At 39.5% G+C, this 24,524-nt stretch overlaps 1 protein-coding gene across 1 annotated transcript in view; it reads right to left on the bottom strand.

Moving 5' to 3' along the window:
* FGF12 (fibroblast growth factor 12) overlaps positions 1-12,671 on the bottom strand; it is a 530,610-nt gene extending 517,939 nt beyond the window's left edge. Inside the window, exons 1-2 of the mRNA XM_012806903.1 lie at positions 12,599-12,671; positions 12,290-12,432 (exon numbers count right to left, since the gene is read on the bottom strand). Coding sequence (XP_012662357.1) covers positions 12,290-12,302 — 13 coding nt within the window. The 5' untranslated portion in view covers positions 12,303-12,432; positions 12,599-12,671. The remainder of the gene's footprint in view (positions 1-12,289; positions 12,433-12,598) is intronic.
* Between the last annotated feature and the right edge of the window lie 11,853 nt (positions 12,672-24,524).

Here is a 24,524-nt window from a genome sequence, read left to right as displayed (position 1 = left end):
AAAGCAAGCATCCAATATATTCAATACTAATATGAAGGCTGGAGATCAGCGGTTCTCAACCTGTAGGTTGCAACCCACAGGAACTGTATTAAAGGGCTGCAGCATTAGGAAGGTTGAGAACCACTCAACTGTCGATGAAATGATACATGTCCACTCAAGAGAAAAACCTAATTAAATTTACTTCAAGTTGGGGGAAGGGGGAGAGAAGAGCAGGAGGAGAGGGGAGGGGGAAGGGGGGTTGGTGTGCTTCCACCTAACGGGTACAATGTAGGGGTACATGGCACACCTCCTAGGCGAGGGGCACAACCTCCTAGGTGTAGGGACTTTACCTAACAAATGCAGACATTGTAACCTAATCATTTGTACCCTCATATTAACCTGAAATAAAAAAAAAATAAATAAAGAGCAGAATTTTTTAAATTTTAGTGGAAAAAGAAAGAAAGAAAAATAAGTGAAATAGAACTACCCAAGATGAAGGAGAAAACTAACAAAGGCAGCAAGGAAGCCGAATTTTAAAAGGAATATGGAGGAATATGGAACCAATTCCAGACCAATCACAGCTGGTGCTGAAGTAGGAGGAGAAGCAATGACAAGGGGAAGAAGGAATCTGGAGGTAAGATTAAGAAAGGCAGTGCCCTCCAGGATCAGGGAGGAATTCTGTTATGCATCAGGCATGTTCACGTGCAGTGGTATGAAGGATACTGCAAGCTGCATCTAGTTCTATGCAGAGGGTCTCACCTGATGGTGGCGGTATTAAGGCAAGAATCCAGCCCCATACGAAAGTAACAACCATAGCCACAGCAGCAGTTGTTATTATCAGGCACTAATTTTATGCTTACTTCTTTATATATTTTGTTCTCATTTGCCCCATTAACTTTGAAAGAGAGCTATAGTACAACTTAGGAAGCAAAGATACAGAAATATATCTTGCCGAGTTACAGAGATTAAAAAGTTGCTAGTAGTATGGTCTGATTTCAAGTCTTGTGATCTTTCTACCACACCACAAGCTTCCCACCTAAACAGGATAACTGAGCTGAGGTCTAGAAAAAGAAGATGCAGCTCCATGCTTAATTACGCCCCTACCGGTAGAAGCCACAGCAAGGTGCATGAGAGCTGTGGGCTCTTTCTCCAATGCACAGGATAGGTGGGAACTCTGGATGATTCTCCTCAGCAGCTCATTAGCGTAGGCCTCGGGTTGAGACTAATTCTGCAGATTAGGCTTCCTGAAGGTTAATAAAATCTGTATGTGCATTGCTGGACTAACTTTTCAGTAACAAAGACAGGTTTATTAGACCGTCTTCTCAGACTAGAGCTAAATACGCTTTGATGTTAAGTAGTAGGGAAGCACGTGGACTCTGAAGCCTGCCTGTGTGACCTGGGTAAATCACTTATTATCTCTATGCCCAAGTTTTCCAGTCACTAAAATAAAGACAACAGAGCCTGGCTGACTGGGTTGCTATGAGGCTTTAATGACTCAATATATATAAAGCACAGGGCAAAATGCATAGGAAAAGCAACATGAGCATTATTTCAAAAGACTCCATTATCTTCTCAAATGTCCTTTCAATGTCTGACATGGAAAAAAACATGAAACTATGACGCATAAAGAGATTTTTTTACGTTCAGGTAGATCTGTTTAATAGTTTATAACTTAGCCCAATACCTGGTGTACCGATGCTGTACGGAAAAAATCTGTAATATGGATAATAAATTTGAAAGAAATAAATGTCTACTCATAATTAAAGCATTGTTACCCAAATATTATCACTTTTATTACAATCTATCTACTCATTGAGATACAAATTTTACGCTATTGTAAGCAGTATATATACAGCTATGTACACAGACTCATATCTACGATTATTTTATAATTGTCATTATATTGTATTTCTACTCGTAATTCACATTCACAAACATGTTAGGGACTGATAAGTATTTCCCTTTATTTTATTCTTTGCATAACTAAGAAATCCAGTTTATTAACCTTGAAACTTTCAGAACTTGGAAAACTTCCATCTGAAAGCAAAAAAATGCTGCTTCTATCTAAAATGACCGGGAGCCAATCAAACATTGGGAGAGATAGTTATTGGTTTTTAAATGGTTTGAAGACAATGAAGGACTGAGTGCAATTATTTTTGAATAATATATTACTAATGATTGAGAACGAAAAGAAAATTGTATCTCCTTTCCGTAATGTCAGTAAAACACTCAGCACTTGTTGAAGGCTCGCCATTTGTTAGTCTTTCTTTTTTTTTCCGACTAGGGCTGACAGAGGGAAGAAAGAAAACCATATCCACCAAATCAACTTCCCATATGACTGATGTATAAACACGCTCACCTGAATAGTAAGGAGGACACACGTGAGGGTGAACAAAAGATGTTAAAACATAGCGGACAATCTGCTGAGCAAAAAATGCCACCACCTTGGCCAAAGAGGTAGGAGAGAACAAGCAGCCAACCAGAAATGATTAAACAGAGCACGTCCACTCTAGTTCCTACATAAACACCTCGTATATGCTGGTTCTTACACTCTCAACAATGAGAAGAATCTTGCCTTCAATCCACCTTTGTTTTGCAGATGAAGAACAAGGCCCGAGAAAGAAAGTGAACAGCTTAAATTCACATTAATGAGATGGAGCAGGAATTAGAATTCAAACGATAGGTCTCTGAGGTCCCAAGCCAGGGTCTTTTCCACAAAGTCAGCACAGCCATTCTCCAATTCAGACACCGGCCTGTCCCCTTTATGGGTCACAATCATGCTGAGTGTGAACGTCAGCCCACTCACACTTTCCCCCAAGTCTTAGAGCTTTCTCAGTCAGAATCAAATGAATTGCTCAACCCAGTTAGTTATAAACCCAACACCTTCACTCACACAATTCACAGCCTTTACATGCTAGCTCAAACTTATACTGAGTCCTCAAAACTGGACGCGGTTATTATGATCACCCTGATTTATTTTATACAGATGTCTCAAGAGGATCAAGGAAAAATACACTCATGCTCAAAATCCAGTTTCTTTGTAATAATAAAATAAAAATCAGGCTCGACACCTGTAGCTCAAGCAGCTAGGGCACCAGCCACATACACCGGACCTGGCAGGTTCGAATCCAGCCCAGGCTGCCAAACAACAATGACAACTACAGCCAAGAAATAGCTGGACGTTGTGCCGGGCGCTTGTGATCCCACCTACTTGGGAGGCTGAGGCAAGAGAATCACTTGAGCCCAAGAGTTTGAGGTTGCTATGAGCTATGACGCAACAGCACTCTACCAAGGGTGACATAGTGAGACTCTGTCTCAAAAAAATAAAATAAAATAAAACATAAATAAAAATCAATAATCAATGACTTAAAAATAAAAAAGTTTAATACACTGACCTCCAGAGAGGATAATGAAGTGGTTTTTCCCCAGGTTTGTCCACAGAGTTAATATAGGAAGCAGAATCTGAACCATGTTTTCTAACACGGAATAATCTAATCGACTATTAGGATGTAATTGTCTGTTAGATTAATATTCAGGGTGTCTATGAAGTTCATGTGCAGTTTACTATGTTAAATTATTTGAAATTGCACATGAACTTTATGTCCACGCGGTCTGTATTAGAATACTAGTTTATTTCATGAGAACATGCATCCTGTTTATTCTATGCTTCAGAATGTCACCCCAGGATATGACACCATGATGCCGCAATAGGCATACTCCCTCCCCCAATCCCGTTTGAAAAGCTCAGGCTTAAAACATTTAACAAATAGTAGGTGCTCAAATCAATTCAAGGTGGAGTGCAGAGGAAGGAGGAAGTGGGGAGAGGGGAGGCAGGGGGATTGGTGTGCTCCCACTTAATGGGCACGATACATACATACAATGCTGGGGTGTATGGCACACCTCTTGGGAGCAGGACACAATTATAAGACGGACTTTACCTAACAAATATAAAAATTGTAACCTAATTCTTTGTACCCTCAAATTAACCTGAAACAATAAAAAAAATATTGCTCATTGATTCACTTATTCAATCATTTTATTTTAACAGACCAAGACTGATTGATAGATGTGCCATTGCTTTGGTTGTCTCCCTTACCCCAGTGTTACTAAGGGTTTACAATACAGTATTTTCATCAGCAGCGTGCTTTTTATGCTTTTGTGAGTACAAAATCCATAAGTACAAAGTACCCATTGCATCTCCACTTTGAATTATTTAGAGGTTTGTAAACAAAGAGCAATTTACATGGCAATCTTAATCTTGACACATAGCAAATACCTCTCCCTTAAATCACAGAAGAAAAGGAAAGCAAATTCAATTTTAGATAGTGCTGGAAATGTTGAAGACATTTTAAAATGAAATAAGAGCCTTTAGAAAAGCTCCTCAATAATCTAATTTTAAAGTTTCCAGAGTTTGCAACTGGAGTGATCATACAATAAATCGTAAGTAATTGCCTTATTTGCAGACCATCTAAGTACAATTTAAATATGTGATTGAGACCAAGGGCATAAAAACATTTCAACACATTTTGAAGCCAGAAACATATCTAGATTTTCAGCTTCCAAATAGCTGAAAAGGATTTACCTAATTTACCTTGTGTTGAGGTTAGTTTGACCTGTTTCAATGTTCTCAGTATTTGAAGAATTTAAGAAGAACCTGATTGTAGAAATGAATGGGGTAGGAAGAGATTGGCATTGCCGCCACCGCCACCTCCTGACTACTTGTTAAGGGAAACTGCAATGTGTTTAGTTGTCCTCTGAATAGTCTCTGAAAGTTTCTGGATTTTTTTTTTCAGTCTAATCCCCTTGGGCTGCTTCTCAGGCTAATAGCCAGTCTATAAACCAGAGAGAGACAAAAATCTAACCACAGAGCAGCAGCTTCTCTTTACTTCTTGTATGTAGTTGAAGGTCCCACTTTCCATTATTGGTGCCCTCTGAATTATTAGAGATGGGATTAGTTTCAGGTCAAAATCCAGGCAGAGGGTGTATTAAAGAAAAAAGAAAAGGTCTGTGAAGGGGCAGCAGGTGTCCTTTGGGACTTCGCCAAAGTACCACCGTCTGTAGCATTCAAGTAGCTAAATACCATGGCCTTCCTGGGTAGAAGTCTCATATTCCCAAAGACAAAGAGATAGGAACTATTTCAAAAAGTAACTGTAGAGATGAGAAAACTAAAATTAGAACTATTGACATAGATCCTCGGAAAAATCCTACCATGTTCTGCACGCAAGGATGCTAAGAAGACGAGGAAGAAGATGTTGGGGAAATGACGTGTTGTCTTAGCCTCAGAATCTTGTCATCTATTTTACATATCTATTTTCTATCCCAAGTTTATAATACAGGATTTAAGTCTGTCTTCTACATACACACACTCTCTTAACACTAAGGAGGGTGATCCTACCAGACAAGGCCCAGGCAACAAGTCCTATAGTGTCCATGATAAAGGACACAGGTGCGTGTTATAGTTTCATAGTAAACTATAACACCCTATAGTTTATTTACTGATACATAATTGGGGATGTATATCCTAATCGTCCACACATTTGTTAATACAGTTCCACATATTACAGGGTGCCGAGTTGTTCTGAGGTACCCCCTGACTAAGAGCCCCTGTTAATGGCCAGAATTTATACAGTCTATGTTTCAAGCCCATCCAGGATATAATACTTGACTGAATGTATCTCCAGCCCAAACCTACAGGATCTTGTACAAGGTCAGACAATTAAATTAATGAACTCATCCTAGAAAAAGTGCCTCAGACCTCACCGCTGAATATCACGACAGTTACCTTCCAAGTCCTTCCCTTGGGAAGCTTTGCACTGATGCCAGTGCTTAGTCCACCCTTCAAAGCAATTTTGGAGCTCTTTTCCTGGAATGGCCATCAGAGATGTCATCGTCTGGAGGTTTGGTAATTAAGTTTGTGAACTTATCCTGGAAAGAGTGCTCTGAAGGGTGGACTAGGCACTGGCGTGGGCGCATAGCTTTGCACCGGGGGTACTTCAAAGATGACTGTAGTGCTATTCAGCAATGAGGTATGAAGCGCATTTTCTAAGATGAGTTCATGAACTTAATGGCCCGACCTTATATAACTGCCTGGAAACTAAGTCCTACCAACAACAAAGACAAATCCAGGTATTAGAGAAGTTGCCATCAAAAATGTAGAATAAGCACAAAAGAAATCCCTTTTGGTAAATTGAAGCCTTTGTGAAGTCAATGAAGATGATTTACTACGTGCCTATGCAGGAAGCTCGCTGCTCAAACTACAAAGATGGCAAAGGACCAATTTCTACCGTCCAGGATTCATAGTCTAGTGAAAAGACAAACACAGCTAATAATGATGAAAGTCAGGCTCATTCTAAACAACTCTAAATGCTTTAGTAGCATGAATTTTATTTCAAAATCATGGTATGGTATGGTGCTTGGGTGTGTATAATAATTATGATTTTACAGAGAAACCGAGGTAAGATGATTTGCTTACGTCACTTAGTCTTTCTGACTCTCTGTTTTGTTATCTCTAAAATGAAGTTAAAATGCATAATCAGAGGGTTTTAAGGGAGATGACATACACCAAAAGCCCTTTCGAAAAAAACACAAAGTGCCTCACGAACATTATTTATGGCTGTTGACATGTAACAAATCAGGAAACCCAATGTTAACAATAAAACATTATTGGTCACTTAGTAAGCACAAAACCCCACAGAATCAATACTTTAGAAGCTTTAAAGTATGAAGGGACAGGGATAAGGGAATGGCAAATAACTCGCTGGCCACTCCCAGAGACATTATTAAAGTTAACAAGCTTCATAATAACCACCAAGTCAGACAACGGGTTACTAACTAGGTGGGCAGTTGGAACAGCTTTTAGAGTAGATACATAGCTCGAGTTCAAGTGTTCGCCCACACAATAATTTTGTTTAAAGAAACCAAAGGAAGGAAAAAAAAGGCAGGCATTATTATTGTGGAATATTGCTAAGTGCCTCTTTGGAGGTCATTAATCACTGTAAGACGTCCTATTCTAACCTCCTGAGTAACCTACTAGAACTCTGAAAGATGAATGGAGAAGACAGATGCAATGTCAGAGACTGATCGCTTTTGAGCCTGTTCACATACCCCTAGATTATAAACTCCTCAAGGTTAAGGCCATACACGATTTATATCTCTATCCTTTCACTTAACAATTTGCCCAGAACAACGTGGCAACTAAACAGTGTATTTTGAATAAAATGGACCACCTTTAAGAGTTAAGAATCTTAAGAACCCGAGAGGGAAAGCACTTTGTCCAAAGTTACACCATTAGAGCTGGGGGCAGGACCTAGCTCTTTTATGCCCAATGCTTATTCTATTACATTATGATTTAACTGTGTTATATTTTACTTATCCCACCGCAATGGCCTCCATATTTTGTTGTTGTTTAAATTACAAAATAGCTCTTCTTAACATCATTTTCTGATTCTGCTAAATGAATAAACTTTTTAGACATTTCCTTTTTCCCCTGCAGGGTGAACCACCCTGGCTTCAGAGAAATAACTGTTCTACACCTCAGATGTGTTGCCTTATGCTCCTGCCTGGACCCTGATGACTGGCATGAAACCCAGAACAGAGAATTTGTTTTCATGGGGAACACATGTGTAGGTCTTCAGTGAGGTAGCAAGTCTCACTGCTGCCTTCTATCTTCTGGACTCAAACTGACGTTTCTGGGAACACTCCTATTAACTAAACTTCTTTCACCTCTCTCAAGTAACAGTCTTCTGGGTGCATGAAATTGGCATGAAAATTAAGGCAATTCACTTTAACATATATAATCCTACCATGTAAACCAAAATGTTTTACCTGAAGCAGACACCTAGTTGGCTGCAGAAATGTTGCAGCTCAGCTTAGGCCTACGAGAAGGTTACTATATTAATGGAGGTAGGAGAGTGAGATCTTTGAGAGTAGAGATTCCATCTTGGTTTACCTTACTTTCTGAGAACTAAGAACATAGGGCATATACTGGGTAAACATAAATATTTGTCTAAACAAACAGCACAAAAATTACAATGATTCTAAGAAATACAATATGTGAGGAATAAACAAGTACTTAAGTCATACAGTGAATACTAATGAAATATTAATTCAGTGTGGGAGAGGTCAGGTTTTATGCAGCAAGGGACATGTCAGATGAAACTCAAAGAGAATTAAACAAAGAGATACGACAAGGGGAAGAGGGTAAAGCTATAGTCATTTTGTTAAGCCGTGCCTTGATTTAAGCAGTCTAATATCACCGCATTACTATGAGTTAGCATCAGGACAATTGTCAGTGGCTCACAATGAACTTAGAGAATAAATATTTTCAAACAATTGGGGCTTGAAAGTAAATGGTTTGAAAAAGCACAGAGGGGTATTTAAAAGTGAGACTGTTTTCTGATCTAACCGTGAAGAAGGCAATTTGTTTTCCATTTCATTTCTGTCCTCTACGAAAAAAGCAGCCAGAAGACCTAGAACAGGATCACATATCCCTGATCTTCCCTATTGATTAGTCACATAATATCAGATCTTCTTTACTGAGGTCCCTAGAGTGGTCTTTCTACGATACAAATCATTCCCTTCTATCTAAACTAGTGCTTCTTAAACTTTAATGCGCACAAATGACCATCAGCTTTCGTTGGAATCTAGTTGATGTAGTAATTCCAAGGTAGAACCTGAAATTCAGCAGTTCTAACAAGTTCCCAGATGATGCCAAGGCTGCTGGTCTGTGGACCACTAGTAGCAAGGCCTTACATCAGTGGTTAACTCCATATCTCCATCAGCATCACTTGGGAAGCTGTTTAAAAATACCTATGCCCCAGTCTCACCCTAGAACCAATTAAACCAGAAGCTCTAGAGCTATGGCCTGAGCATCTTTAATAATCTTTTGATTATTATTTTTTTTTTTGAGACAGAGTCTCACTATGTCACCCTCGGTAGAGTGCCGTGGCATCACAGTTCACAGCAACCTGCAACTCTTGGGCTTAAGCAATTCTCTTGCCTCAGCCTCCTGAGTAGCTGGGATTACAGGCTCCTGCCACAATGCCTAGCTATTTTTCTGTTGCAGTTGTCATTGTTGTTTATCAGGCCCAGGCCAGGTTCAAACCCGCCAGCCTGCGTGTATATGGCTGGCACCATAACCACTGTGCTACGGGCACCACTTCTTTACATTTGAAAAGCTCTACAGGTAATATGTTAGTCTGAGACTGAAAACCCAGCCAAACAACCAGAAAAAAAATGTGATACAGACAGGAGAGGAAAAAAGGAGAGAAAGTAGATAGTTAGAAGATAGATAGCTAGATGGATAGAGTGAGCCCCTTTCCTCACCATAAATCAATGCTTCCCAAACTTTAATGTGCATGCAAATTACCTAAGGTTTTTTTTTTTTGTTTAATCAGATTCTGATTCAATGGGCCTCTTGTAAAGATCAAAATTCTCCAATTCTAGATAAAAAACAATCTGCAAACCACATATTGATTGTCAAGAGTCTCAATCAGTGGTTCTCAAACATTGTTGTACCTGGGCACCTTTGAAAAATGCCTCTGCTTTTCTCCCACCACAAATTCTAATTCGATTGCCATGGGTGCCACCCGAAGATAAGGATGTCTGGAGAGCAGGCTGGATTCTAATGGGCAGCAAAATTTGTCAGTCACAGTTCTAAATACTGAGTATATTTAAGAATCTCAAGTCCTTGGGACCCCAAAGGCACAAATTCTGTCAAGCTGCTAAGATTGTGCATCAGCCCAGATCTTTGAGACAATATTAATTACATGGTACAGAAAGATCACTTAGATTGCACATTGATCCCGGAGCCACCCGATGTGTTTTCCTCTCCTCTTTACCCTGGATGACAGGGACTGATGCAAACTGGTAAGTAAGGAAGCAAAAATAAATTGATCTTACTACATATTTGTTTATAACTAAAGTTCAACTTGGAGGACACCCTGGAGAAGTGCTTTATGAAAGGTTTTCAAAGTACTAGGAGCAATGTGAAAGTTTTCAATTGATGGTGACAAGATTCAAGATTAAATGGGCTATTTGATTCGGGGGAGAATGGGGAACTCTGAAACCCTCAAATGAATCATACAATATGACTTTTTGGACTCTATCTTAATAGATTTTCCAATAGAAAAAAAATTCTATGTACTTACATTTGAGAATGTCTTCCTAAAATTAGATTTGCGTCTACTGGGAGAAGAAGTTTGAACATGTCAACATAAAGTATGAAAGCCGTACCAATTGGAATGAAAGATGGATACATACTCCTCTTAATATACTCTTTTCTCCTCTAGAATAAAAATATCAAGTTAGCTACCATTTTTAGCTGTTCTATTTGCATCAGTGTAGAAAGTGAGGCCAAGTATAAGTAATTAGCTATTCTTAATCTGATTGCTAACTGGCTAACTCAGCTTCATAAAGTTCAGGAATTAACGTACATAAAGACTTTTGTCTTATCTTTTGTCAAAGGCAATTATGGGACCTCTGCAAAATGATCACAGTGTTGGCTTATAACAAAAGTCTTCATTGCTACAGCGCTGTACTTGCTGTACTGCTGCTATCTGGATTGACCTACAACTTCTGGCCTGTTCCTGTTCAGAGGTATTTCTGAGATTCTTCCTGCTTTTTGAACTTACCAAGACTGGAAGAATAGCTAGAACTCTACTGCTAGCAATCTGAGATATAAACCACCAGGAACTCTGAGTAATATGTAGCATGTTTCATGGGTAACAAAGGAAAATGAAAGATTATTGCTGAGAAATACCTCCTCTATTTACGATGGACCAGGAATTGGAGGCAAAAATGTTACCAAGAACTCTTGCCAAATAACCAAATTGAATGGCCAAATAGCAGGTGTCATCTAAACACGAAAAACTGTTTCACAGTAAAACAATACTCTTTCTGTTGCTAAGCTTATATTCCAGAAATGCTTAATCAACTACAATATTACAGACCTTTATTTGTTAAAAAAGACAGGCTTTCATTTTAAAATGAATTCAATAATAGAGTTAATAACTATATGCCTCATGTATATTTATAGATATGGATTCTCTCATATGTGTACATCATTGTCAGACATGGAGATGTCCATCAATGTATCGTGAAAATAATTTGTCTAAACTGAAAATTACCAGCTAGTCTTAATCTATGTCGATTCAGTTCCTTGTATATTGTAAGTGCTTACCTAGGTTCAAATACGTTAAATCTACTAATTAAATACTTAAAATACTTTCTTGAACATTAACTGGTATCATTCCATAGTCCTGTTTTATTAATCAGCCCAGAAATAGGTAACCCACCACCACTCCCTGATGCTGGGTACATTACCACAGTGACTGACATATTCCTGGTTTAAAAATAAAACCTTGTTTCAAATATAGCTTCTCAAGTTCTGGGTAATGAATATAGTTTCATAAAAGTTGACATCATTTCTTCTGGCTTCACCAGAATGAAAGACACCCAATATTCCTACTGGATATCTGACCACACTCCTCAAGCCTCTCCCAACCTGGTGGGCGTTTAGAGGAGGAGAAACAGACCGGCATAGATGGGGTTAAATCCAAAGGCTATCTGAGCTTACAATTTTAATAGTCATCTCTTTATGTGTGTTGAATATGCCATCCAGAAGTTATTTTTGCAGTTCACTTACCAGTTGGTATGTGTACAGGATGCAGATTTGCTTATGAGAATATTAGTACATACATGTTTAGAACTAGCCAAGGCACCGTGCTTTCGAACCAAGCGGTACTCCGATACACCGTTCTTCTTAGAGGTCAGTTCTAACGCATGCTGTTTCAAATAGACCCAATTTCTCTGCTGATATACATTCAAAATGCAGTAGGATGTGGTCATACACACCCAGAAATACCATCTTCATATGGTGGGGGTAGAGAAATCCAAAGATTTTTATTTTTTGGCAATGGCTTATTGGATATCAGATACAAACGTTCCTGTCAGCAATTCTGAAGCAAATGAAATATGTTTGAGTCCATCCATTACACAGAAAAGCAACTGCTTTACCAACACATCTTTCCTCCTCCTCCATTTTGGGGGGGCTCTCCTACCCCCCACAGAAAAACTCATCACACTTCACTACGCAACTGATGGAGTATTAAACACTGTCTTCAAAGCTGTGGGAGTTAAAAAGAAGTCGCCTTCCTGCCACACTTCCCCGGTGCTGCAACGGACAGAGCATCTCCTCCTCTGTCGACCTAGTATGATGCTCGCTCCCCAAGCACTGCAGTCCTCTCGCTGAGGATTGCCCTGGCCACACGCACATGCAGCGGGAAGTCCCCCGATAGGGACAACCACATACCTTTGCTCTCCATGTCGGTCCCTTTCGAGTGCTGGGAAGTTCAATGGAAGTTGGCCGGAAGACGTGGGTCCGCTTCAGATTCCCAAATCTGGGAAGCCAATCTGATGATTTCGCCCGTACTTCCTTCCTTCCCCTCAGGCTTCCTGAAAGATGGGATTTCTTAAACCTTGAAGCTGCAATCAGCCACCAAAGGACACTTAGCAGCAGCAGCAGCTTGCCTCTACAGAGCATAGGCTGAGACGCGCATCTGATACTGAAATGCATGCACGGTGCCCGCTCAGATTTCTTTTTATTTTTTTATTTTTTTACCTGGGCCTGGAAGCTGCGAGCAGGAGCTGTCCTCCGAGCGTGGTGCTGCAGGTGTAGTGACAGATCATCCCACTTTGCTCTCTGGATGTACAGCAGATTTGCATGGGCGCTGGCACGCATGCGCAGGGCGTTCCCCCTCCCCTGTCCCCGCCTCCCGCTCCCCCGCCCCCTTCGCTTAGTTCCCCAATACGGTCCTCAGTTATCCCAGCTGAAGAGCTGTAGCATTCGGTCACAGGGAAGCGCTGCTAAAAATAAACGCCGGACCGGATTTTCCTCTGCAAACTAGAAAATGGACTGAACTGGGACTGTGCATCAGACACATACATACGATTCTTCAGGAAGGATTGCTAAAGCCTTAGGGGAAGCAGGGGTCTCCTGGCAGGGTATGGTTTTATTCCTTAGGCAGAGACAAGGGATTTACGAATCCGATTTAATTAACGTTCACCATTGGGGTTTCTCTTCCTGTTGGCTGCAGTAACTTTCCAGGTGTCTGCTTCCCTCTCCTCTCCCCAGACTTCCCATCTCTCCTTATATTCTCGTATTGTTTTGTTTTCTTTTTCAGGAATGGGGTAGTAGTCCTGGAGCTGCCAAAGGTTAATATTCTCCTGCTTTGCTGAGACTCAGTGTTTTCCTCCCTCCACGTCGACACTATTGTACGAGCAGGCAGCAAGGCTTCTAAAGTTCTCCAAACAAACAAAACATAATAAAGAACACAAAAATGTACTGAAGACATTTGTAGATGCTCTTCATAGCTACAACAATCTACCAAGAAGCAAGACCCCAAAGCTTGCAAGGTTACAAGTACTATTAAAATGAAACACCGTATCATCTTTGTGAAGTTGGAGAGGAATGTTCTCTTTCTTGTATAAGGCTCTAGAGAAAACTGTTAAGCCAAAAATTCCTTGAAGTGCTACTTTCATAACTAAATATTTTAAAGCCCACATTGTATTAGTTTATATAAAAAATATTTAACAGGAAAAAATATGGTGCATCTACTACCTTTATTCAATAGTTCAAATTCTCCCAGGAGAATATTCTCAGGCACAAAAGCGAATTCAGAAGCCCTGTTACCTAGAATGGTTAAGGAAAGAGATGTGCAGGTTAATCACACAATTGAGATCACCCGAAGATCCTTCCTCTGTAGACTTGTATTCCCAATTTCCAACATATTGACATACAATAAAATGTACTCCTAACAAGAAACCTGAGGCTAACTCTAATGTAATCATTTTCTGGTGATTTAGAGGCATCCTGGGATTTTCCAGTGCCAGGGCTATGATTACAAATAGAAATCATGGCGGTTCAGCCAGACATGGACATTTATTTAGTGGAGGACTCCCACAGCATCTAGAAATATGGGATTAAAGAGGTCATAACTTAGGGTTTACTAATTTTTAGATTCTCTAATTAATGTTCCAAAAAATCACAAAACTCAGGGTATCTTTTAAATGTTGGATAGGTTTAGGAAGTAGGCTAATGGTGGGAGTAGATTTGCTCCTTAAGAGCAATATCCTATTTCACTGAGATTAAGCAAATCCTCCTTTTTTTTTTTGTTGTTGTTGTTGTTGTTGAGACAGAGTCTGACTATGTCGTCCTCAGTAGAGTGTGTGGTGTCACAGCTCACAGCAACCTCAAACTCTTGGGCTTAAGCAATTCTCTTGCCTTGGCCTCCCAAGTAGCTGGGACTACAGGTGCCTGCCACAACACCTAGCTATTTTTTGTTGCAGTTGTCATTGTTGTTTAGCTGGCCTAGGCCAGGTTCAAACACACCACCCTCAGTGTTTGTGAGGGTGTAACCACTGTGCTACAGGCACTGAGCCAAATTCTCCACTCAATACTATACCAAATTACATACTTGAAGTTATTCCTTCTTGAAAGTTATGGAGCACATCTGTATATACTCTTAATATTTTATGGATGGAGTAACTAAAGGCAGAGGGGTGGTACTTAACTTGATAAGACCACATTGTGGAGCAGATTGGTCTCAGAACCTGAGTTTCTTGCCTTGAATGTACAGGCAAAAATCCATCTACTCCTGGATGATTTCTTACATAACTGCCTCCCTGTTATCTATAGTAAATGAGAACAAGGAGAGCCTTCTAGATCATAAATTTTCTTTATTTTGATTTATAATTTTAAAAATCCAGGTGCTTTATAAATAGAAAACAAATCAAAGTTAGTGCAAAATTTGTGGTCTGACACTCAAGATCTTGCTGTTCTTCTCCAAGCTTAACACCTAGACAGTAGTAGCAATTACTCTAAAAAACCCTCAAAATGTTCCTTTTCAATACCTTTACTTGCATAGTTACGGGGGGATACATTTACCTCATCCACCCCACCTACCACAAGTGTCTGTGTACCCAAATCTTATGTTTTCCTCAAACTCCAGCTAAAGTTCCTTCCCACTCTTGAAGTCTTCCTTGCTTTAGTCTGAGAATATTCTCTGCAAGGTCACTGATGATTCTATGCCTTTCCTTCTCTTACAGCACTTATTTACTTTCTATTCTGTGTCATAATTACTTATGGAAATATCTTATTCCTTTTTTCCACCCTAACTTTTAAAAGCAGGTCCCTAATTTTTCACGGTACTCTACCAAGTGTCTTGAACACAGGAAACAATGATAAACGTCTGAATTAATAATATTCAGTATATATATTTTGTGACATTGACTACAGGCTCTAAGATAACAATTAATGATGATGATAATATGCAGCTAGCATGTTTTAATTAATTCTACCTTTCTAAGACTGTATAAGGTTAATATTATTGTCCCCTCTATTTTAAAGATGAACAACCTGAGACACGGGGAAGTTAAGGTATCAATAAAATATGATCTCTTTCCTACAGAATCATAAAGCTTATTAATGATGATAGAAAGAGAAATTATTTTTTTTAATGGTGAGGTGTAAGGCAGAGGTTGTCCCAGTGGAGTGGGAGTGCAGGAGAAGTGGCAGTTAGCCAGCCTGGGGATTTTAAGAAAGTTTCCTAGAAGAGATACGTGGAGATACCTCTTGAAGCCAGAGCTTCACAGGGTTGGGGGGCAGAGGAGGGCAAGGAACCATATGAGACTCCAAAAGTGCCTTTGAACATGAGAAGTTATTGTCATTGTCCAGGTTTCTCCAGGAGATGTGAACCTTCAGTGTAAGAGAGGAAAGTGGAATGAGGCAGAGAAACGCTCATTGCCAGAGCTCCAATTCCAGCCTTGAAAAGATATAAAGCCTCTTTATATCACCTGAGTTTTCTGCCATAAATTTGGGTAGAAAGACAGTAGAACATAGTGAAAATAATAGTTTTTGGCACCAGACAGACGTGGGTTCGTATAGCTTGCCTATTATTACTTATTGTTTTATCCTGGCAATTTACTCAATCTGTATGAGACCTAGCTTCTTTTGGAAATGTGAGTAGTATCTTCTAGGCAGAGATGCTGTAAGGACTGACCATAACACATATAAAGTTGTCTAAAATACTGATCACTCAATAAATTATATTCACTATCATTAGAGTCCTGGATCCATTTGGGCTAAAGATTAGGGGCTGAGAGCCTTTAAGGACCCCCCTTATTAAAAATGTAGTAAGAAAAGGGTCTAATCTTTCCCTACCCTAAGTGGAAGAGGATTTAAAGGAACAATTATTTCCTGAAAGTATTAATAAAAAATCATTTGACCTACTTGTTACGAACTTGCTTAAAGATAAATCTGAACAGGAGAGTGGCTCGGCGCCTGTGGCTCAAGTGGCTAAGGCGCCAGCCACATACACCTAAGGTGGTGGGTTCGAATCCAGCCCGGGTCCGCCAAAACAACAATGATGGCTGCAACCAAAAAATAGCTGGGCGTTGTGGTGGGAGCCTGTGGTCTCAGCTACTTGGGAGGCAGAGGCAAGAGACTCGCTTTAGCCCAGGAGTTGGAGGTTCCTGTGAGCTGTGATGCCACAGCACTCTGCCCAGGGGGATAGCTTGAGGCTCTGTCTCAAAAAAAAAAAAAAGAAAATCTGAACAGGAGAAATAGTCCAGTCTGGCAATTTGCTATTTCAAAAATGCCAAGAATTAGGTGGAATTAGATTCCTTGTATTGGGGGTGACCTTACATTGTGGTATGTTCAAGATGTTTCCTGTTTATGCTTATTGTCACAGCTTAATTGTCAGAGTGCCCATCAAAATCTGTCCTGGCTTGAACAATAAATCATATGGCCATACTAGTTGTACTACACCATCAAATGAGAACACACCTTCAATGCTGAGACGCCTTCGAATTTCTAGTCAACTCATATGATTGATTGTCTGTCTGTACATATTCAGATTCTTCTAGCTTTGGTCCCTGTTAGTAATGAATGTACGGAAATAATATAAATTACTGAAATTAATTAACAGCAATGCATTACTTTTAATTAAAAATTTAACCAGACATAACTAATTTGTCAGATCAATTACGAGCTCACTTACTTTTTCTTCCATAGACTCACTTTGTTTTTCCAGAACTGCTGATTGGAAATTGAGAGGAATTTGTGATCTTTTCTTTATATAAGATGCTTTTCTTACTGTTCATCTTTTATAACTGGATGATCTTTTATAAAAAATAACAGTTGGCCATTTGGAACATGTTTTGGTGATGACACCTAAGTCAACTCACCTCTACAAGTGAGTACTCACTATAAGAGTGAACCAGTGGTCGGCTCAGTCTCCACTGAGGATGGCAATTCTAAATTGCCACCGGAATGTAAGTTCCAGAAGAACAAGGACCATTTCCATCAATTTCACCGTCATATCTCCAGCTTGTAGAAGAGTGAGTGCTACTCAGAGGCTTTATTTAACACCTGATGAGTCTATAAATGAGCTTAATGTAATACAGCTGTTTTTCATGGCCAGAAAGCCAATTCACCTGGCAAATGAGAGGCATCAATCAGCAATCCTGATGGCATAAACCAGGTCACAGGTGGACAGCAACAGGTAGCAAGATTACTACTGTGAGGCACAAAGTCATTTAATACATTGTCTCAGTGTTAACTTTGGGACAAAACCCATAAATAATCAGGCCCAGGTTCTGGTTTTTCTGAACCTGAGGTCAGGTATCCCTCTTTGGCAGGCTAATAGGCAGACCACGCCTTCACAAAGAGCAGAGCAGACTGGAGGAAACTGATTACAGAAGAAGGAAGAATAAGGAAGATAGCAAAAATGTCAGAGGACAAGAAGATAGTGGATCGATACAGCAAAGCCATGTGAGGGTGACAAGACTGTAGAGATCAGATAGTATCTCTCAGGGAGCAAACGAAGCTTAATTGCTAACCATGTGTGAGGTTCTCATTGTCTTCATTGAGTGAAAAGGAAGAAGTAGCTTTCCTAAGAAGAAAATGACAAGTGATGAAGCTTCAGTAGAACTGGCTCAGGTTGCAGGGAAGGGAGTTAAGGAACAGTCTATGAAAGATGCGGAAGAGCAGAAGAAGATGCGGTTCATCTAGATGTGGTTCATCTAGGTGTATTTTTCCAAGGGGTTACCTGTCCACATGGTTTACCAGTAGGCTATTAGGAGTCCAAGGAGGCTTCAGTCTGGTGTGGCCACGGGATAATGCATGGTAAGGCATGTGGAAACCAATGACAAACATTTTTGACATTTCTTGCTGAGGACTTTGTCTACTTGACAATATTAGAGATTTATACACAAGCTATCAACTGACAATTTCAAGGCCTATCTGTTACACTGGCATAATGCCCACTTAAAATGGAGTAGGCCAGTTTTACTAATGTTTAGGTATCAGATTGACACAGGTTTAATCAGTTTAAACAGATTACTAGAAGATAACACTTTTCAATCAATTGCCCTCTTTTCACTCTATAGATAAGAAATAACCTGTTAAAATAACATGCAAATGTAACTTCTTGAATTTCTATGGAATCATCATAAAGACCAAAACAATCCTTGAGTTATGGTGCTAAGAACAGTCCAAATGTTTTAGTCCAGAATCATCATAAAAATCCTGCTTTATAAGAATGTAGACATTTGGATAAAGCCATTTCCTTACTCTATACTCCTCCCACAAAAGTTCCAAAAACATAGATGCTTGATTTTTTTTGTTGTAATATCACATGAACATTCAGGCCTGAGAAGTTAACAAATAGTATGACCAGTCTGTGATTCATTCATTAAATATTCACTGAAAACCTATGATGTGCCAGGTACTGGTGTATGGATAAGTCTGTGGACCCATGGTGTTTACACTGTATCTTCACAGCTGGAATGAACTTCATACACTTTGTAACCCAAACACTTATTAGACAAAATTGAGAAATGAGGATCAGTGGGGGTGGGGGAAGAAACAGCTTTTCTCTAGTCCAATAACTAGTTATAAGCAGACTGGGAGTTAGATCTACAGATGCCCCACTCCCTCACAGCCCTCCCCACAGTGATATGCAAGTCTCTATGCATTTGTGGGTTGGAGGCCTTGTCCTATTGGTATTGTAGTGCAAACTGAAGTTCTTGTTAAAAGGCTGGAAAATGGTAATGATAGTAAATGTGTTTCCAGCAATAAGGAACCTTCATAATACGTTCTGCATGATGCCTGATTGATATGGCACAAATGTATCATTTGTGATAATGAATAATAGGAAAGTGCTTTTTTTTTTCCATTACCTGTGCTCTTACTTGGTGAAAGTCTTTCTGGTTTGTGTTGATATTCAAATCCCAATTCACATAGTGGCTGTGGCTACCCAGGCAAAGTGAAATGCAGAAATGAAGCAATTATAATAGCTGTGTGACCGGTGCCAAAAGCCCTGTTAGTAAAAATGGAGGAAAAGATTAATGAGGACTTTAAACCAACTGAAATTAAATAACAGCAAAAGAATACAATAGCATAATGAATCCCACAGGTGTATTAACACAAGGGCTTTATCAGCAGGGATTTGGCAGTTCATGACCAATTGCGGATGATACCGACAGTCTACAATTTACTAAAAACAAGACCAATAGATTTTTACACCTATCTCTTTAAAAGTTTATTTTAAAAGGCATTCCAGAGCTTTCTACATTGTCTTTTTTTCTCTTAATCATTTGCCCCACTGAGATGATGCAGAAGAAGATGCAGAAGATGCAGAAGAAGATGCAGAAGATGCAGAAGATGCAGAAGAAGATGAGATGATGCTCCTGGACTACGCAGGAAGCCAAGACAGAGTGTAGTTACAGGTGGGACCCAAACTGGGGCTCTTCCTAGAGGAGTCCCTTGTGTCCTGAGCTGTAGGCCCTGGGGTTGTAAGACAGTGATGCTGGTATTCCTTGGCCCTCTCTTAACTACCTGAAGTCTGTCATTTAAAACATGACATGAAAAATGTTTTCATCTAATTTAAATTTATACCTATAGGTTATAACTGGAAAACTCATTTAGCCTACCCAATTACTTCCAAATTCACTCAATAAACATTTTTCCTTCTCTCTGAAGAACCACAAGCTATTAATAATTAGTGACTGTTACAGCAATGATTTTGGGAAGGGTAGAGATATAACTCTAGTTTCCTCCTCTGTGAAGGAAGGGACTTGTCAGTCCCCTTTCAGCCCTAAGACTACAAAGTTCTGTGTTGGATCATAGAACCATTTCTTGGCGATCACACAAGAAATGTTGTATTTTTGGCATCACTGTCAGAACTGAAAGGACCACTGAAATTCCTCCAGTCCAGCTGCTCCGGTTTACATAGGAGACACCTGCGACCCAGGGACGGGGGAAGATTTAGACCCTACAACTGCCTGAATTCAAAGTCAGTCAAGACTTTTATCCATTATTTTATTCTGCCTATTCTTTTTGAAACAGAGTCTTGCTCCTGATTGCTCCTTATGTTATGGTGAAGTGCAAAGTGCTCCAATAGAAAATATTAATAGTTTGAAGTGAGGAAACTTCAGTCTACTCGGCCCCACTGCTACTACTAAACCACTGAATAGAGAAATAGAAACCCCAGCAGAATGGATTTTACCTACCTGCCTCCTTGCCCTTCTCTCCCTTATATCTTTTACATAATTTATGTCATTTTTACCCCCTACATTGTGTGAGCAATTCAAGCTGGCTGATGATTCAGGCTGTGATAAAGAAGGTCTGATAAATACAATCTTGCAGAGGGACGGGATTGAATAGAACTTTGGGCTCCCTCTTTTTCTCAGCTTAGGAAACTCCTCTGTATCCTTCAAATCCCACTTAAAGCATTTCCTGAGAAACCTTCTCCTCATAGTCAAAGTATTTTCAGTATTTTTTATGTCTGCGATATATGTACATAAACTGAATGTTATAGATTGAATGTTTCATATGTTGAAACATAATCCCCAGTGTAATAATATGGATGGAAGGGACTTTGAGCAGCAGTCAGGTCACAAGAGCTGGGCCCTCATGAATGGAATTACTGCCACTGTGTAAGGGACCCCAGGGAGCCCCTTGCTTCTTCTCCATGTGAAGTCACAGCAGTAAGACAGCTATCTATGAACCAAGAAACAGGGCCTCTCTGGACACCAAATCTGCCAGAGCCTTGATCTTAAACTTCCCAGCCTTCAAAACTATGAGGACATAAATTTCTGTTGTTTATAAGGGAGCCCTATGATATTGCACACAGCAGCCTGCATGCACTAAAAAGGGGAGGATTCCTCTCACATGACATCATGCCTAACACCCGGCTATGTTTAGAGGCGGGGGTCTCGCTCTTTCTCAGGCTGTTATTGAACCCATGAGCTCAGGTAATCCACCCACCTTGGTCTTCCAGAGTTGTAGGATTACAGGTGTGAGCCACCGTGCCTGGCCAGTCCCTGGATCTTTAAATGCAGTTGATTTAGTTTTCATTATACCCCAGGAGTAAATAAAAATGAACTTTGAATAGCAGTGCTTCTTCTATGCGGGATCTACCACCAGGGCCCTCAGTGTTGCCCACCAACATGCTTTATTCTGGCTCTTTTCTCCCTGGCTCTCCAGGTTGGAGAAATAGAGGTCTTCTCTCTTGGCTTCTGGGATGAGTATTTTTCACTCTTTACTTTCTTCTTCTAATCTTGTATTTCCATCTTCTGAAGCATGCCGCTTACCACTCTCACCACTACTCCTCCCCAACACACATTACTCATTAACCATATCCCCACTTGCTTCCATAGATACCCATAAGCTGAGCTAGTATCTTGACTTGGTCAAGAGAGAGAGGAATGCTTTGAACAAAGAAATGCGTGAATGATAAATGTTCTATTTATTTTTATTTTCTGCTTTCAAACCCTAAATTGCAGATGAACATCATTATTTGATCCTTTTACCCATTTCCTTGAGTTTTGTCTCAATTTTTATATCTCCTTTTAAACAGGGAACTTGACATACTCCAATTCTTGGTTTTCTCTCCAACCAGAGGGTTCTTTCCTCTTAAGTGAGATGTGAGTTTTCATGGCTAAATATAGCAACCATCTATCAAGAATCCTCCTAGAATACAAAGAAATGTTCTACCTTTCTAATAATGGATGTGATGTTGTCTCAACTGAACACAAGTATGTTCAAGAAACACATTTTAAAAGCTGATGTATTCTTTCAGGATACATTACTGTGCATTTGTAAACTCTATTTTCACTTGATGCACATGCCAGATCATTTGCTATTATTACATCCACATTATTTGCTCTGGATGATAGTGCCAAAAGACTAATGTCTTGTAAGTACAGAAAGCAGACACTTTTAGGCAGCACAGATGGAGATGGGAGAATTGGCAATAGAAGTGGTGCCTTTTCTACACTTGGACTTTGTTTTTTGGGATTTTGAAAATTGTTTTAAAATGTGATAATCATTCAACAAGTATCATTCAGGTCCTGATTGGCAAACCATTGGAATCTGAATTCTGCTAAGCTAGAAGGAAGTTAAGGGGGCATAGTGCATCTGTTTCAATGATAAACTGAAAATCAGAATTGCAAAAAGAGTACAACACCAAGAAAATCAAATACGTTTATGAAAATAACTGAAATAACTTTCTGTGTGGCTTATATGTAGAGCATGATTAAAATATCATTTGTAGAATTTCTCAGAGATGAGAATGATTTATTCTTATATGGCATCAAGGAATTTACCAAAGGGGCTATGTAATAATTCAGATATCAAACTTCTTTACTGAGTTGAAGGTAGTCCTCAAAATCAAGTTTACATTTGCATTCATTTATATTAAATATTCCACATATTAAATTTAACAAACAAAACATGCTAATTTTGGTCTAACATTATGCTGGGTGCTTTACATCCACTATCTTATCAAATCCCCATGAAAATAGTAGTAAGGAACTACGGCTCCAAGAAAGTATATTATTTGTCCAAAATACACACCAAGTGAGCTGTGGAGTCAGAAATATAACCATTCATTTGTAGAATTTAAATTATTGACCTTTGCACATGCCTCAAGGACATATCCTTACCTAACTTCCACCATTAGCATTTAGGTAAACTTGTGCCAGAGGAGCCCGAGAGAGGGAATGTGTTACTTTCTCAGTCAGTAAAGGAGCAGGGAACACTGAAGGATGAAAAAGCCTTTCCAGTTCTATGCTTTGTATGGAAGCAGAAAAGACCCTGAATAGCCAATGCAATCTCATACAATCAGAATAAAGTGGGAGGTATCATGTTACCAGACTTTAGACTATACTACAAGGCTATAGTAACCAGAACAGCATAGTAGTGGCACAGAAATGGAGACATGGATCTATAGATCAGAACAGAGAACCCAGAGATGAAACCATCCTCATATCCCATCTGATTTTTGACAAAGCAGATAAAACATACACTGATAAAAAGAATTCTTATTCAACAAATAGTGGTGGGAAAACTGGATAGCCACTGAAACCAGATTTGCACCTCTTACTGCTTACAAAAATTAATTCACAATGGATGAAAAACTTAAACCTAAAGCATGAAACTATAAGTATTCTAGAAGAGAGTGTTGAAAAAACTCTTATAGTTATCAGCCTAAGGAAAGAATTCATAAAGAAGACCTTAAAAGCAATCACAGCAACAACAAAAATAAACAAATAAGACCTCATCAAATTAAAAAGCGTCTGTACAGCCAATGACACAGTGAACAGAGGAAATAGAGAACCCACAGAATGTGAGAATGTATTTGCATGCTATACTTCCAATAGAGAGCTGATAACCAGAATCTACAAAGAACTTAAGCAAATCAATATGAAAAACTCAAACAACTGGGGCAGTGCCTGTGGGTAGGGTGTTGGCCCCATATACTGAGGTGGCGGGTTCAAACCTGGCCCTGGCCAAACTATAACAAAAAATAGCAGGGCGTTGTGGCAGGTGCCTATAGTCCCAGCTTCTTGGGAGGCTGAGGCAAGAGATTGCTTAAGCCCAAGAGTTTGAGGTTTGCTGTGAGCTATGACACCATGGTACTCTACTGAGGGTGACATAGTGAGAGACTCTGTCTCAAAAAAACAAAACAAAAGAAAATAACTATTTAGTATCATTTGTAACAACCTGGATGGAACTGGTGACCAATCTTCTCTAAGTGAAGTATCACAGGAATGAAGAAACAAACTTCATATGTACTTAATACTCAATCGGAACTAGTCAATCACACTTACGTGCACACATGGAAGTTAAACTCAGTGAGAATCAGTAGGTAGGAAGGGGAGGAGGGGTTGGGTCAATTCACACCTAACAGGTAGAATGCACACTTTCTGAGTGAAGGGCACACTTAAAACTTTAACCTGAAATGTATAAGAGTAAATTATGCAATCAAAAGGTGTGTAACCCCTTATATCCTGAAATAAGAAAAAGGAAAAAAGGTTGTTCTTTTTTTTTAATAAAAAGCTTTTTTAATGAAGTAGAGAAACCCATTTCTAGCAGAGGGTTCCCATTTCCAGCATTAAAGAAAGGCTTAGTGGAGAGCCAGTGTAGGGTGATTAGAGCTGAGTATAACAGACCAGCGTTCCTGGAGTGGAGAGATGAAAGG

Source organism: Otolemur garnettii, unplaced genomic scaffold (genome assembly GCF_000181295.1).
Source record: "Otolemur garnettii isolate 467f Iridium unplaced genomic scaffold, OtoGar3 scaffold00060, whole genome shotgun sequence".
In the NCBI taxonomy this organism is placed as follows: domain Eukaryota; kingdom Metazoa; phylum Chordata; class Mammalia; order Primates; family Galagidae; genus Otolemur; species Otolemur garnettii.
This window is presented reverse-complemented; position numbering and strand designations above follow the sequence as displayed.